The sequence below is a fragment of the Pomacea canaliculata genome, linkage group LG3, assembly GCF_003073045.1.
Source record: "Pomacea canaliculata isolate SZHN2017 linkage group LG3, ASM307304v1, whole genome shotgun sequence".
Taxonomy (NCBI): domain Eukaryota; kingdom Metazoa; phylum Mollusca; class Gastropoda; order Architaenioglossa; family Ampullariidae; genus Pomacea; species Pomacea canaliculata.
The window spans coordinates 21110112-21126022 of NC_037592.1; the positions used below are offsets into that span (position 1 = coordinate 21110112).

The window sequence follows — 15911 nt, forward strand, 5'->3', positions numbered from 1 at the left end:
AAAACAGCTAAAGGACCTGGACTTTGCAGATGGCATTAGTCTCCTATCTCATCGGCAACAACATGCACAAACCAAACTGAGTAAGATAGCAGAGGAAGCAGAGAAGACTGGCTTAAAGGTCAACAGAAAGAAGACCCAAGTGATGAAAATCAAAAAACAAGCAGGAACTCCCAATCCAGCTTCAAGGAGAGAACATTCTGGAAACAGACCGCTTCACGTATCTGGGGAGCATTGTCAACAAGGACGACGGAGCGGACGACGACATCAGAAGCCGCATCAACAAGGCCAGGCATGCTTTCAACAGCCTGCTCCCCATCTGGAACTCCCGAGCATTATCCTTCCGCAGTAAGACCCGCATCTTCACCACCAATGTGACGGCAGTCGTACTGTATGGTTCTGAAACCTGGAGAATGACAAACACCATCAACAATAAGCTTCAGACCTTTACCAACCGATGCCTACGCCATATTCTGGGAATAAGATGGCCTGAAATGATCTCCAACATCAGCCTGTGGAGAATAACCAACCAGAATGCCACTAGCCAAGACATCAAAAAGCGCAAATGGGGTTTGATAGGACACCCTGGGCAGACACCATTGCTAAGCAGGCACTTGACTGGAACCCTCAGGGGAAGAGCAGGGTTGGGAGACCGAAGCAGACTTGGAAAAGAACAATAGAGAGCGAGGCAAAGGACATCGGAACCACATGGGCCCAACTGAGGCGGGGTGGGGCTGCCTAAAAGGGGGTCCTTGGGCGAGGTGTTGTTGCGGCCCTTTGCTCCTCGAGGAGTAACAAGAACTAAACTAAAAATTCTACGTGAAGCTTATCCTCGGAACAAGGCAGGTGTCATCCTTGCGGAATTTATACGCTTTTAAAAGTTGTCCTTACAATAGAGTGTCAGCCTCTCCTCCATTCCATGCAATCCACCCCTATAAACACTTCTCTCTCACACATACAAACACACACAAAACACACACATTCAAACACAAGTTCTATACAACATAAATCCCTGTTATCCTCTCAAGTTCAGAAGCCTGACTACTGTTGACATAAAGAAACATCTAAAACGCTCAGTTCTGCACTTAGTTGGGGTCAGTCTGCAGCAGCAGGTGCTTTTCCAATGCAGGAGGGTGAAGTGCAGGGGGTGCACCTAACCTTGTGGCCATTATCTGCTCCGTGATCCCCTCTCCCGGCAAGCGACTTTGATCCGCATCACAGCTGGCTTTTCGATTACTTTGTTGTATCTATTTATGTCACATGTTCTTGCATTCAGTCCCAGCATGCACAAGCAAACATCAGCATACAACAGCTACACATACACCGTCTGATGCACACAACAAAATATCTGAGTTTCCCAAGGAAACACAATGTAGACTGAACTTCAAACAGCTGTAGAATGATGAGACCAGCTTAGTTCATCATTGTCACAGCCCCACGGTATTTGTACCGACTAACATTCTCAACTGATTCATTGCTGGTGGTAGCTGCATTGGAATTCTTTGGAATTTTTTTAATACCATTTCTTTGGAATTTTTTAAATACCATTTCTTTGGTCTTACCACATTTAATTCTAAGTAATTATTTTTGCACCAAGTGACAAATCGATCTGTGTGAACGTGGCATTCCCAAGCTTCATTATAAGAGATTGGCCCCACCCAGAAGTATTATTAGAGAAGATAGCAGGAACTATTTTGAAACCTATGGTCGGATGTGTATAACGTAGACAAAATTTGTTGGCGCAGTCCCATGAGGTGGCCCAGTGAACACGTGGATGTTGGTGGATGGGGTATGTTTGCTGCTTACATTATCCTTCACAGCTTGCACATTGAGGTCTGTCTGTAAAATACATGTAGTCCAAAACCTATTTTAAAAGAGCGGAAAAGACAAACACTATCAAGAAACGAAACAAGTGACGAGTAAAAAAGAAAAATGGAGCTGACCTAACTGCCATGTGTGTACAGCTGGCATGTCACTGAGTGTCATCAGAACTCGTCCTCTGCTCCGTGAAAGTCTTCGACAACTGATTGCATTGTTAAAGTCAGACATATACATGTACTGTCCTAGCTATTGAGTGAAATCTCGTCTCGAGATGCTTCTCATCTTGTCACGTGTCAAGATACCGTTCCGACATTGTCTGCGCATGCGAGAGGCAAAAGTCTTTGGTGGAAAGATTGGATCTCGACACCTGTACAATCACCCTTTCAAGATTTAAAACATTTATTCTAATGAACAGCGGACTTTGCCAGGTGAACAGAGTCTGGAGGAGACGGTCATGAAAAACAAACGACCCTGTTGATCGGGTGTGGCAGGAGTATAGTGAACATTTGAAAACATAATAAGGAATTTGAAAACTGGCCGAACAAGAAAAATTGTTAGACGAACAGCATCGCCAGTTTCGCTCTAAAAATAATAATGAGCAATCATTATGCTTTCTGATCCCGTTATGCATTTTTTCTGAGCCCACAGGAGAGATGGCGGCTCATATCATGTGTTATCTCCTTTTTCTATGAATCCCAGATCGTTGGAAGACCGCTGACCACTCTGTTGCATTCCGCCCACCTGGCTTGAGTATTGACGTGTTTGTCTAGTTCCAGCCACTCAGCGGAACACCTTCGGTCTGTGCCTGACAAACTCACAAGATCAAACCCAACGAATTCATCCAAAAATAAAAATCGTGGCGGTAAGGGATTTGAGTAATCGCAGCGTTGGACTACGTGAGCGTGACTGGCGCGAGCTACGTGTTTCAGCCGAGACGTGAAGGTAGGGACTTGGCAGCAGTCCAGCAATCGTTGACAACGAGACTGGTCACAGAGGAAGAGGGACTGTGGATAGAGAGACAAACAAAAGCCGGCCACTCTGATGGATCAGACTTCCTACAACAGCGGCGTCCCGCCAGTCAGTCTGTTATCATGTGTTATCAAAGCTTTCACCACAAAGCTCAGGTAATTGATGTAAGAGGGGACCAACGGGTAAATAAAACCTGACAAAGATAACGATCAGGTCAGAAGATTTCAAGCAGATACATCAACAGTTGAGCTGCTTTTGTTCATTTGCTACGTCACCTCAGTCTCTCTCTCCTTCCGCTCTCTCTCTCCTACAGTCAGTCGCTATGTATGTACATACACATGGGTATGCTCGGGTGGTCGGGTGGGTGTTACGTGCACGCGAACTTTGATGATATACTAGCGACTGAAGTATATATTCCTTGTCCTTGATTTTTATTTCTACGGCTAGAACAATAGTGTTCTTTAATACTGTGTTCATCTGAGAAAGGTTTTGGTGAATTCGCGTTAAGATACGTCTGTGATCCCTAAACCGCCGGTAATGGTGATTGGTGGCTCAGCTGGCTAAAAGCAAAAGAGAAAAGGGTTTTGTCAAGCAAATAGTCCCTATTTCTGACTAAGTTCATCATGTTATACCATTATTGTAGTCATCACAGTAGTTTTTCCTCGACAACAGGTGTTCCCCTAGAGGCCTAGACATTAAATACAAAAAAGGTGTTAACAAAACGGCATTAACAGCAACAAGGAATCAACTACTAAACAGTGATTCAGCACAAACACATTAACAAAAAAGAAGACTCAAAGCTACGATAAACAAGAAAGAATGCCACAGAAAGCACAAACAAGTAACAACAAAAAAGACTGGCAATAAATTTCAACCAAAGGTAATTAAATCACTGATGGTTGTGTTGCAGAAGCGGAGGTCAGCGGCCTGGCTATGACAGACGTATCTCCGCTCTTGTTTCCGCAGTCTGGAGCCCAGCAATGTCAAGATGCGACACACTCGCTGATTACTTCCTCCAGACTCTTTCGTGATATGTAATGTGAAGCTCCGCGAAGCCTCAGGACCTAAGTCACGTGAGCGCTCACCCTGACGACACATGACAGTACCGGACTACCGCCACAATGGCGCTCACAACATGCCGGTGTTCGCCTCCTCATTATCCTTCAATAAGCTTTACTCAAACACCGCTCCTGGCAAATAAACCTATTTCATATTCTTTTCCCGCGCATGCGCAGCACGTAGCCACACGACTATCTACGGAAGACAACTCGAGACCAAGGCAAAGCTGAGGTTGTCGTCTCTTGAAGAAAATGGCGTCTGCTTCCCACCACCCCTTCCCTGTCTTTGATATGCATATTGGGGTGCCCCCAGCACACGTTGCCCACCGAGAGGACGGAGCAGATGCAAATGTGTGCAGGCGGCTGTGGAGTCCAGCGTGATGGCTGGACAGACGATGTCATACACCAGCCCGCCTTGTCTCGTCGCCGCACCCACAGAATGAAATCTTGGGCCGACCACGGAGAGTAGGCGCGTGTGACAGAATCATGGAAATTCCTTGCAAGGGACTTTGGAAAAAAATCTGTTTTCAATGCATTCTTGATGTGGTTACAGACGTGATGGGGCCACAATGAGGGTATCATACAGGGGACCACAAAACCTCAATTTCCTCCACAGACAACAACTGCTCCTTGACAGCTGGGGGCAGGGAGCGGAAGGAGGGGGTCGGACCCTTGCGGCATCGCGACATTCTGCTAATCAAGATGTGTGGTGATCAAGGTGTCTGGTAATTAAAATGTTCCGAGTAGTTGTTTTTGTTATAGCGGTTGGCGGACTTGTCGAGGCTCAGTTCCTCACAATAAAATACAAACACTGAATTCCCTGTCGCTGACAACTGCACGTCTGGTGGTTTGACACAGATCGAAAATATCACACCATCACCACCACTACCAACATAAATACCACCACCAATAACTACACCACTACAACACCACCACGACTAAATATACCATCACTACCACTCAACTACATCAATTTACCGCCAATGCCTACACAACGATGACTAGTAACCACCTATACCTCCATCATTGCCAACTACCACATCACCACTACCCTCATTACTACTACACCACCACTACCGCTTAAACCACCACGACATACTTAGAATTCTATTCAGTGACATTTGCATAACATTTAGTGTTCTTTGCTTGAACTGGCCTTGCCATGAATTTTCCTCTCTGACGACGATCTGATAACCGTAACCAGTCCCCAGATGGACAGCTCATCGTCTGCCAATCAGTCGCTACAGCTTGAATCACTGAAGAAAGCATTTTTTTTCAAAATCTTTTATTTTTTTCAGATCCGAATATCCAGTCATTACAGAGTTCATTGTGGTCTTTATTAAGCGTCTCATTGACAGTTTCTAGCAGAGTGACACCTAGACGAATGCAGGTAAACATAGACAACCGATTTACCCTCATCCTGAATCTCTCAATCTTCAACCCTTCTCTCTCTCTCTTCTGTCATCGTTGATCTCTTTTTACTCTCCCCCCATTAACCTCATCATCTCACCTCACTAATCATACTCTCCTTCTCACCCCATTAATCTTGCTTGCCTTCTCGCCTAACAAATCATACTTACCCTCTCACCGAACTAATTATACTTACCCTCCATCCTCCTGTCTTCATCTTTCATCCTTTCCCTCTTATTCCCCTTTCTCTTTTCTTTATCACAATATTTCTCGTATCCCTGTTTTCTCTCTTACCCCCTCCAGTGCCATTTGTTGATGATCAGAGGAGTTGTTTACAAAGGATCCACGTCTCAAGCCATACTAGATGACCATTATCGTTTGAGGCAACGGATAAGATAAAAATTGTTTATTTTGTCAAAGAAAGTGAGTCTCTACACATTTTTCTTTCTTTGCGTGAGTGGGTGTGAAGATGTTTCACTGTCAAGCGATGTGCGCATTTGTTCAAAATTTAGGCGAGAAAATATTTCCTTCTGTGGCCTGATTTCCGTGCTTGTTGCTAAGGTTCTCCAGGAACAGCATTCCGTGGCTTACAGACAGGCGACGGCTAATCGATCCTGGAGATGTAACCCAAGAACTTCCTGTATGTTTGGAAAGTCAATATGGTACCTAACTATAGCAGGCCACAAATAGTTGGACTGACAAGGTCTAATGCCAAGTTGACATGCCACCCTCCCTTGTCTTGTGATGGAGCGGCTGAGGGCGATGTTCTGCGGAAAGAAGTAAACATCGAGAAGACGATGTTAAGAGTGCAATCGTCCTTTGATGTTAATAACAGGCCAGCATTGTTACTTTGTTTACAAACAGGCGACTCCGGATAGTCTGGATTGCAATTTTTAAACCCAGTTAATCGACTGCCTCAGTTCTTGCCAAGCTTCCGCTACAAAGCTAAGTCTGAATAAAAATAAATTGTGGGACTGGGGAAAACAGAGTTTGGACTGGTCTAATCTTGCAATGCCTGAAGGACGGTTTCTTTGCGATGACTGAGAAACAGCATGGCTGGAACCAAAAGAACAATGAAGGTTTGAGGTCGACAGCAGGGGAGGTAGACAGTCTGCGACAAGCATGCTTTCGTTCTGTCTGCCTCGTGCCGTCTGGCATCTGATGACATCTTTAATCATTCACAACTCTGAAGTTAAGAGTAAAAGGCAGCTAAGCACTTTCTCCTTTCTTCTAGCTGGGCGATTTTCTGTGACAGCGGAACCCAATTTTCTTCAAATTAACTTTGGATTTTAGGGCCGTTGTGTCGGCTGCGAGCGGAACACAGAGGAAGCCGGCCATTTGGACTGATTCCTGCCTCGGCAAAGAGGCAAGAAATTAAGCACCTCCGGCTAGGCGATACCACAGCTCCCCCTCATAGTTTCTCGGCCTATTAAATTATGTCTTCTGCCAAGGAAAGGTCAGCAGTCAGCAAGTCCGAATGGGTATTAACTACTTCTAGAAATGAACAAAACGAGGTGGCGAAACAACAGCAAATGTGGAATGGCATTCTGCTGGCTGGGTGCTCTGCCTTTTCCTCACCTTCTCTCTCTCTGTCCTAATCCTCTCTTCCTTCCTCTATTCTCCCCTTCCTGCTTTCTTCCTCTTTCTCATTTCGTCCTATCTGTGCTTTCCCCTCTCTAGTTCCCCGATTGCTCTCCCCTACTCCCTACACATCCTAATTTCCTTTATCGTTGTCTGTCTCCAATGTCCCATCAGAGAGCTCAACATGCTATAATTATGACCGAGTAACAAAGATATAAACGTTTTAATTACATGTGTGACATACATTAAGATATAACGACGGTCATTAAATTACCCTGTCACGTGGGCGTATCAGATGAAAATGAGTCGATTCCCCTGTCACTTATGTGTGTACATGAAGCCAGTTTATCCTGTTTACACATTATGACAGTTTACTAACCCTATCACTTGGGATGCACGCTAAAATATGACATTGTAATTACCCTTTCGCATATGGTAAGCACATCAATGAAAATGAGTTAATTACCCTATCACATAGAGTATGCACACCAAGATATGATGGTAGTTTAATTACCCTGTCACATATGGTATGCACACCAAGATATAATGGTAGTTTAATTACCCTGTCACACAGAGTATGCACACCAAGATAAAATGGTAGTTTAATTACCCTGTCACATATAGTATGCACACCAGGATATAATGGTAGTTTAATTACCCTGTCACACAGAGTATGCACACCAAGATATAATGGTAGTTTAATTACCCTGTCACATATAGTATGCACACCAGGATATAATAGTATTTTAAGGTCAGGAGAGACCGTGCCCTAAAAGTGATAAACTATTAACTTTCAGTCTCCCCATGGTCAGTAGACTGAGAGACTTGTTGTACAGGTTAAGAGTGACTACCTCTGTTACACTTTAATGCCTACCAAGTATTTTTATCTTTCGCTTGTACAGCTGATTCATATGGACTGCTATTTGCGACAACGGAATTCTTGGATCTGAACTTCTGCTCTGTATATGTGTGCTGTATACCTGCGTATCGGTAGCATCGGTCAGTAAATATATGTATGTGTTGATAACTTTTAAGTGTATGTTTCTGGATGTAAAACCGTTAATTATATATTTCTCAGTGTATCTACTGGTATTTATTTAGTTTGTGCTACATTCTGTTGATGTGCCAGTGCATTAGGGTCAGCATGGACTCGTCTCCGTGTCAAGCTTGATGTCGGGTGTGATTTGAGGACAGTACAGAGAGCGGGTTATTAGATGAGCTGATGGAAACGAAGATGTATAGTTACGCCTTCTGACTCTGCAGAAACCTCAGTTCTCTTTAACAAAACACGAAGCTGGAAATTTTATTACCAAAACAAGAACCCTTTCTTTCGTTTGCTGTTTAATCTGCTTATCATAAATGAAAGCTCTCCCATCTTATCCCGCGTCAGTCCGAGGCCTGTATCCACACAAACGGAAAGTGCCCGGGCTGCACGACACTCATATCAGGCATGCCCATGTCGTGCACAGGACTGACATCTGCAAACATGGAATAATGGGACTTCTCCCCCTGGTTGAACTTGCTCTTTCTGTAATGCCTGTTTCGGTTAAATCATATTTTATTTTATTTATATACCAGAAATTTTCAACAAGCGAGAACCTATTCTTCTAGGCGTCGAGGACGATGTCTGCTAGCGACAAGCTAAGCACCGCCAAGGTTTGTCAAAACAAGTAACAAATAAAAATATTCCACAACATTTGCAGGAAGAGCAATTAGGGACAAGCACGCCACTGTAGGGGATCGCCAACAAGGGAATATGATAATCCAAATGCTCGTGCGTGAATCACACATTTGTCTCTCACATGCTTGTCAAATACGTTGGTCTGACTCGTAATTAACTCTTGCCAACGTAGAGCGGTCATCTTTTCGGTCTTATTCTGAAGATGTCATGTGTTTTAAAAGCAACTACCCGACAACAGAGAGCCCCTCCCCCTACACACACATACACTTGTCCAAAAGTTGAAAATACCTCTCGCCTTACACTTGACCCAGCAATGATGATCGGTGGTGGTGGTGGTGGTGGTGGTTGTTGTTGCTGTTGAACTCTGTGTCAGCAGCAAAGACTCTATCACATCGACATTGGTGGAGGGGGGTAAGCAAAGAAAGACTAATACACTCCTTTCTGGTGGCTATAACGATTAGAAAATTGTCCCACTATAATCTTTCGCAAACGGCAATAGCAACAATATCCGGCGGCAAAGTCTGTGTTGACTACGCCACAACAGTTTGGCGGATTTTCTGCCTACAAGCAATGAAGCACCGAACATGGGTTCTGCAAGGGCTCGAGAGATGAGAGACGTCTGGACAAACAGACGCCGTCGTCTCCTTGCGGCTCTGAGGAGGCACTTCCGGTCTGCGAGACAGGACACTAGCCGCGGCAGCCTGCTGGACTGTAACAGTGTGCCAAACAGCCGTGCTGAGGTTTAGTGTGCGGTCTGGGCTTGTAGCCCTCCCTCAACCCTCTTCAACTACAACTTTCGACTCTTATAAACAGTTGACACTGGAGACCTAGAAGTCTTCAAACTATATGTAAGCGCCTAAAATGTCAGAATCACACAGCGTACAGACAGGAAATTTCACAGGGCGCCTCGCTCTTAATTGTTTTCTCCTCACGGTATGGCCTTTGCCCCTTTTCCTAGCCTGATGTTTATTCCGTTTCTCCCTGTGACCAGTGAGCATCTTCACGAGGGAAACGAGCGTTACAAGACTACATTCATCATCACCAACTACAAATTGAATGCATAAATTTCTAAACATAAAATCAAATTAAAAACTCCAGAGATTGGAGCATGCAAAATAATTTTTAAAAAAAGACATTTAGCGGCCTTAGACTTATTTTTATAACAAAGTTTTCTCAATAGACGGTTCATCAGTGGTCTTCACAACTCAAACATACTGCGACTGGACACACCACAAAATGTCCTTAGACGCAGCATATACGCTTTTACACACCATAGCTCAGCCCACCACAAAATTCACACACAACAAGCACATGTCCACACTTACGAACACATGCACATTCACTCACCATCGCGCACAACCACACATACGCATATACAGACACAACTATTAGCTCTCACCGATTCCCAAGCTCCCAGCACACGAGTCAGCCACCTTCTATACATGTTCTGAACATGCGATAGCACAAATTAATTATTTTAATGAGTGTGTTAGTTTAACAAAGGATTTGTTCACAGCAAAATAAGCATTCTCATGTTACTGCCCATGAAAGAAAAGTGCGTATTTGCACACTTTTAAAGCAGAAAAGTCTCAAACTGTTAACCTACTACACCAACACCCTAATGTTTAAACTATTCAAGCAAACCTCTAAAACAACTCGGTCTCACCAAGAACAGCTAGCTGATGTGTCACATACTTACACAGACTAACAGAATGATACTTTTTATGAAAGAAAATAATGTTTTCAGGGTTATAGTCAGTGCGAAGATATTTGGGGTATTCGTGGTAACAGCCAATATGTATTTCTGGTATGAATGAATAATGAATTTTGACAAACTTGATTAATGAGCTTACCAGACCGCTTCTGACACAATGGCTTTGTCTAATGAGCGACTTCTAGTCAGACTGGTGACTGCTGACAGTTCATCTCATCAGCCAGACAAGTAGACAAGAGAGCAATGCATATCTTTGTGTATGATCTCCTTTTTATTAATGGCACCAGAGATTCGTGACGCGCTGTCCCCCATCCTGCCTAAAGATAAATGTCACTGCCCCACCCTGCCTACAGATCGATGTCGCCGTCTCCTCCTGCCCACATATCAATGCTGCCGTCCTCATTATGTCCATAGATCAATATCAATACCCTCATCCTGTCCACAGATCAATGTCAATATCCTCATCCTGCCCACAGATCAATGTCATTGTTCACAACCTGCCTTCAGATCATGAATTGCCTGGTCAATTATGTTTCTAATAATTTGGCAGCCTTTCACCAAGTTCATCAACCACAGATTTCTGTCTTCCTGAATTATTTCTTGAAAGAACTTCTGTCATCCATAGATGACAGAAACTCAAGTGTTGGTACATAATGTTATGATCGAGAGGTCAAAAGAGAATGATCCACAACAATTCTGAAGTTTTATTTATATGTGCACCCTTCTTCAACTTAATCATTTTCACTGATACATCCATGAAGAGTGTACACAAATTTAAAACCATATACTGTGTCCTCTGCGGGCAATATCATGTTTTCTAACACATTAAAATCCAAGGAAACAGAGAAAATACAATTGTTGGCTTATTTAAAGGTCGAATGAGTATATGGTACATCAATAAAACCATTTTGTTCATAATGATGTTGAGATTTCACCTGAATATGGGGTGTAGAGTGAAGTATGTGCTGTGAGAAAGAAGAAGCTAATAGAGACTGTCCTTTGCAAAGCAACAAAATTATCTGAAGTATGAAGACCACCTGAATATTAAAATATTAAAAAATCACTCAGGCTGTTTACAAGCTAGACAGATCAGAGATTAAAAGATCAGACACAGGGTCTATGAACTAACAGATAAATCTGTATATCAGGAAGTTACTTCCTATCTTGTTGTAGTATTAGATCCATGTAGGCACAGTCCAGCAGGTCATTCTCTTGAACACCAAGTTTCTCCATAAGATCTTTAGCAATCAGTAGACCTTCCTTAGCTGTTTGACCATCCTTTAACATAACCTTAGGATAAAAAGGTTGTATAGAGTTTGTTATTATCTTCATTCACTGACATCAAAATGGAAAAAGACTTTTCCATTCCTAATAAGAGATATCCAGGTATTATCCTAAAAGGCTGATTTTCATTTGTCTGACACATACTCAGCATTTGAGTTTACATCATCGCAACTATTATATGCCAGCTATATTACCTGTGGTTGTTACTTTCTTGATTAGTCATTATTCTGAAATTACATGGGGTGACAGCTCTCATGTGCTAAAAGTATAGAAGATACTTTAAGTAAATCAGCTGTTGTTTCCAGATGCAACACCCACCTACCCCCATCCTTCTCTTTCTCTTACTCATGCATGGAAATTACCATTAGAAACACCTTTAAGTAGAACTGAATGATACAATGTGACCCCTCACCTCCAGTTCCATGAAGTCACCCAGCCCATGCACCTGGTCCACATGAACACGCGTCTGGCCCACAATGTACAACCACCTGTCTTTCTTGACTGTACCCTGTAGCCCCAGGGCTCTTCCAAGCATGAACTAAAATGTACAGCAAGTGAAATACTGAAAAATCCAGAACACTGATAATAATGCCATTTTTACAAGTGCTCACATTTTTAGTGCAGACAACTAGCCCTGTTTCCTACCAATGAGAATATAATGATCAAGAATTAAATTCAACAGCTTCCATGTCAGCTATTACATCTTTCATAGCAGACAACAACTTTATCATCTAGCATTTTTGACATCATGTGCAGCAGTCCACTGGCTTAGTCTAATTTTGTTTCATCTTAGATATCACCGCTTCTATGCCAAACACCAGCTCTATCAAGTTTAATGAACTGAAAAAAAAAATAAGAAAAAAGGGAAATCGAATATTACATATGTTTGTGTCTCCTCAAACAAAGGCCTAAACTTTATTGCATGCTCTAGTATTCCTTGGTTAAGAGCTCTTAAGTTACTATTTATTCTTTTCTTAATTAAACAGATACACGTAAACAATCTCTTTTTGCCTTCAATTTATCAGGATCTGAGATTTCCGTTGTATAGAATTCACTGACTTTGGGTCCTGTTTCATCTGGACGATCATAAGATATCAGCTGCGAAGGAAAGCCCTGAAGTAACAAATCAGAGATCAAACATTCTATTTTTCTTAAGGAGTTAAAAAAATTGGCTTCTATCTTGGTTAATCTTAATGGTCTTTTCTGAATAATAACTACACTTACTGTCATTATTTGTCATTCGAAAGAAGGGTCATAATGGTACAATTGTTGCTCAAAATTACATCATTGTTTTTTAATGCCACTTTATTTCTGATCAGTCATCTGTTTTCTAATGGTTCAACTTTAGCCTACTATTGGCCAACTTCCTTCTAATGAAAAGACCATCTTTGGAAGTTCTACTACAAAAAGTACTTCTAGACAAAAGCACTTTGCAAGTACAAATGTGGAAAAACAGACTACAGAAGTTAACTTCAGCACTGAATTGTGTCAACAACTTAAATGTTTCTGTATAAGCTAAATGTCCTAAAATTAAACCAACATGTATTGATACTCTGGCAGGCACATATGATTAATAATAGCAACATATGAAGAGTTGCAAGCATAATTTTTATTATGGCAGTAAGACTGCCTCAGTTGTTTCACAGAAAAAGGTTCTACCTGTATAATGTTAACTTTGCTTGAAAAAAGAATCTTTAATTCTTGGTACTTTAATTCTCTACATCCTCCTAGACCCTCACATGGTTTCAGCATTCTATTTAGCTGAAACCTACTATATTGTATCAAACATGGTCTATACCTTTCTGACACGCAACTTCAGACGTCCATTTCTACAATAAAAAAATGTGTCTTCTTGTTGCAAGAGCTCACCATCGCTGCCACTAAGAGTAGCAGCAACCTTCTTCAAACCCTCCATATCTCTGACCCTTGCCTTGATCTCCACATTACTTGGCATTGCTGTTTGTATCCTGTAAACATAAAAGGAAAGAAAAAGATTTTGTTTGTAGAGCTGGAAAACTTTACATTCATTCTCTCCTGCCCCTCGCTAAGTTAATAACTGGTTAATATCTCTTTGCATTGGCAAGGCACAAAGGAAAAAGAGTATTTGTGTATTTTCAATAATTTTGGAAATCATCTAGCTGTACGTGAAGATCATGTTAACAATCTAACTCTGGTTATTGCCTATAATGGACATTAATTTATTGCCCATTATGGTTATGGCAGCCTCCATAGTGCAGTAAAATAGGATCCAGAGTGTTAAGCACCTACATAATACTCACTGAGACATTGGCTTAATTCTAGATGGTGTGAAAGATTCTCCACTAGCTTTCTGACTAACTTAAAAGTTCTTCTACTAAAAAGTAATGGTCCCAATTGTAAAAACCCTATACACGATGAACCACGATCATGGTTTTGCAAGGGAGGCATGGGGAAGGCAATTTTCCTTACTTTTAATTGCAAAATTTAAGCCTTTCTTCTTTCCAAAAAATTCTTCGCCTAATATCTACCTGAGAGCAGCAATAATACAAAACATCACCCATAATAATATGGTCACAGTCTTAACTTATTAGCCATTGTCTTTGTAATACTTATACTCATATATGCAGTCCTTAAAGGATTAGTGACTGTTCTGCCTTTTTTCATTGAGCCAGTTCATTCACCATAAAAATATAAAGTTGATGCGTAAAGGATAATACCAAGGCTACAGTCAAGTCACAATTCTTTCACATTCATTCTGAATCCCAACATTTATGTACAATAGCCCAATGGATGTACACTGTGACAAAAAAATGATTCGTCACATCAACATAAACAACACTGCAAAATATAACATCTTTCGCTAGGGAGTGGTGAAAAGCAGAAAAAAAATCCTCTTAAAAATTTCAGCTTTGTTTAATATATATACCACTATATATACTTCTGAGAAATGAGCCTTGACAACTACAACCACGGTGTCTGTTCACTGTTCGGCACTCTGGGTTTAAATCTCTCTTAAAAATTGCAAAGGGATGGAGGAAATAAAAATTTCAACATTTAAAAATTATATTTCATCTGTTCACAATGTTGCCCATAATTGAATAGTCCTAAACGTTTTTGTTGTCGAGCCCTGATCAATGCTGAGTTTCTTCCTCACTTTTCAAATGCTACGAAGCAGTATTTCTACTATATATCGTACAACCGCGACGTGTTCAAAAGTATCTCATCAAGTGGACGTAAGTATATAATCTGTTTACTATTTACATCCCGATCTACACATTCGCAAGAAGAGCTCAGATTGTAGCAAGGGTAGTTACCCATGAATCTGGTTACAGAGACACTAATAGTAATTATCACCTCCAGCATACTACAAGCTCATTATTAATGACCCCAGTATTAGTATCGCTTTTTCGACTAGACAATAATGTCGAGCTTTATCTACTTAATAACCAATAATTTCGTTATAATACTTTTCGGTAACGGTTAAAGTTGCGCGTTAACGAATTCCAGGGAGGTAACTCTTGTTAATGTTTTCCAAACAATACTTCATAGATTATTTACCCTTGTTTCCCCGCCCCTTCGTGAACACCTTGTTTTACTATTGTTGTGATTGATAAAACATCCATACATTAATATGTCTGAAATATTACGAACTTCAAAGAGATATTATAAATAGGCAGTAGAGTGTTTCAGCTAATGTTAGCTTTCCATAGTTATACCTACCTCATATAATTAAGACCAATGCATTTATAATTGTCCTAGAGCGTATATACGTTATAGCTATCATGCAGCAGCTCCATCAAATTAACTTATTAAGTATAATAATATGCTATACGAAAACTAACTTTTAAATCTTTTGTTAGATTTAAAAATCTGAGCATGGCAAGGCTCATCATGGCAATCAAATATAATCAGCGAAAATAATACAGCTTAATGCTAAATAATAATTATTTACAAATCATACGTATGCGTGGATGATGTTATATTCTTCCCTTAATACGTTTGGGTGCATTTTTGATTTTCTTTAATTTCATCATGCGTTTTCGCGTTGTAAACAGCTTTAATAAAAATAGGGAGAAGGCATGTTGGCATGACGGCTGCACGGAACACGTACATTTTGTGAATTTGGGATCATTTAAGTTTGTTTGGTTTTTTTTTTTCCTCCCCACTCTGCATATACTTACAGTCACGGTTTATATTTTACATCACGTTTCGTATATTCTAACTTATTTCCGTTGATGCACAGAAGAAAATACACAATGTGCTCACAGGAAGTTTTGTGTTTCTAAAGCTGAAATGAGTTCGATACCAATCGCTCGGTCAGCGATATTAACTATTAGTTCTCATATTTACTTTGATGTGTACTTCTATTATTATTCCGCACTGTCACAATCAAGTCTTAATAAGTAGCATTTAGCGT

General features: G+C 41.2%; 1 protein-coding gene across 6 annotated transcripts; it reads right to left on the reverse strand.

The window, feature by feature from the left end:
- Positions 1-9978: 9978 nt before the first annotated feature.
- Positions 9979-15849, reverse strand: LOC112560429. 6 transcript variants are annotated; one of them, XM_025232290.1, is made up of 5 exons: positions 15676-15849; positions 13314-13482; positions 12527-12628; positions 11928-12053; positions 9979-11521 (listed from the first exon to the last, which is right to left on the reverse strand). In XM_025232290.1, exons 2-5 carry the CDS (start codon positions 13467-13469, stop codon positions 11384-11386), a joined length of 522 nt encoding a protein of 173 aa, XP_025088075.1. In that variant the 5' UTR covers positions 13470-13482; positions 15676-15849; the 3' UTR covers positions 9979-11383. The 6 variants fall into 6 exon arrangements, with proteins under 6 accessions (XP_025088075.1, XP_025088077.1, XP_025088073.1 ...); XM_025232292.1 differs by lacking the exon at positions 15676-15849 and adding an exon at positions 14962-15015 and having other exon boundaries at positions 12575-12628; XM_025232288.1 differs by lacking the exon at positions 15676-15849 and adding an exon at positions 14962-15015.
- Positions 15850-15911: the final 62 nt, after the last annotated feature.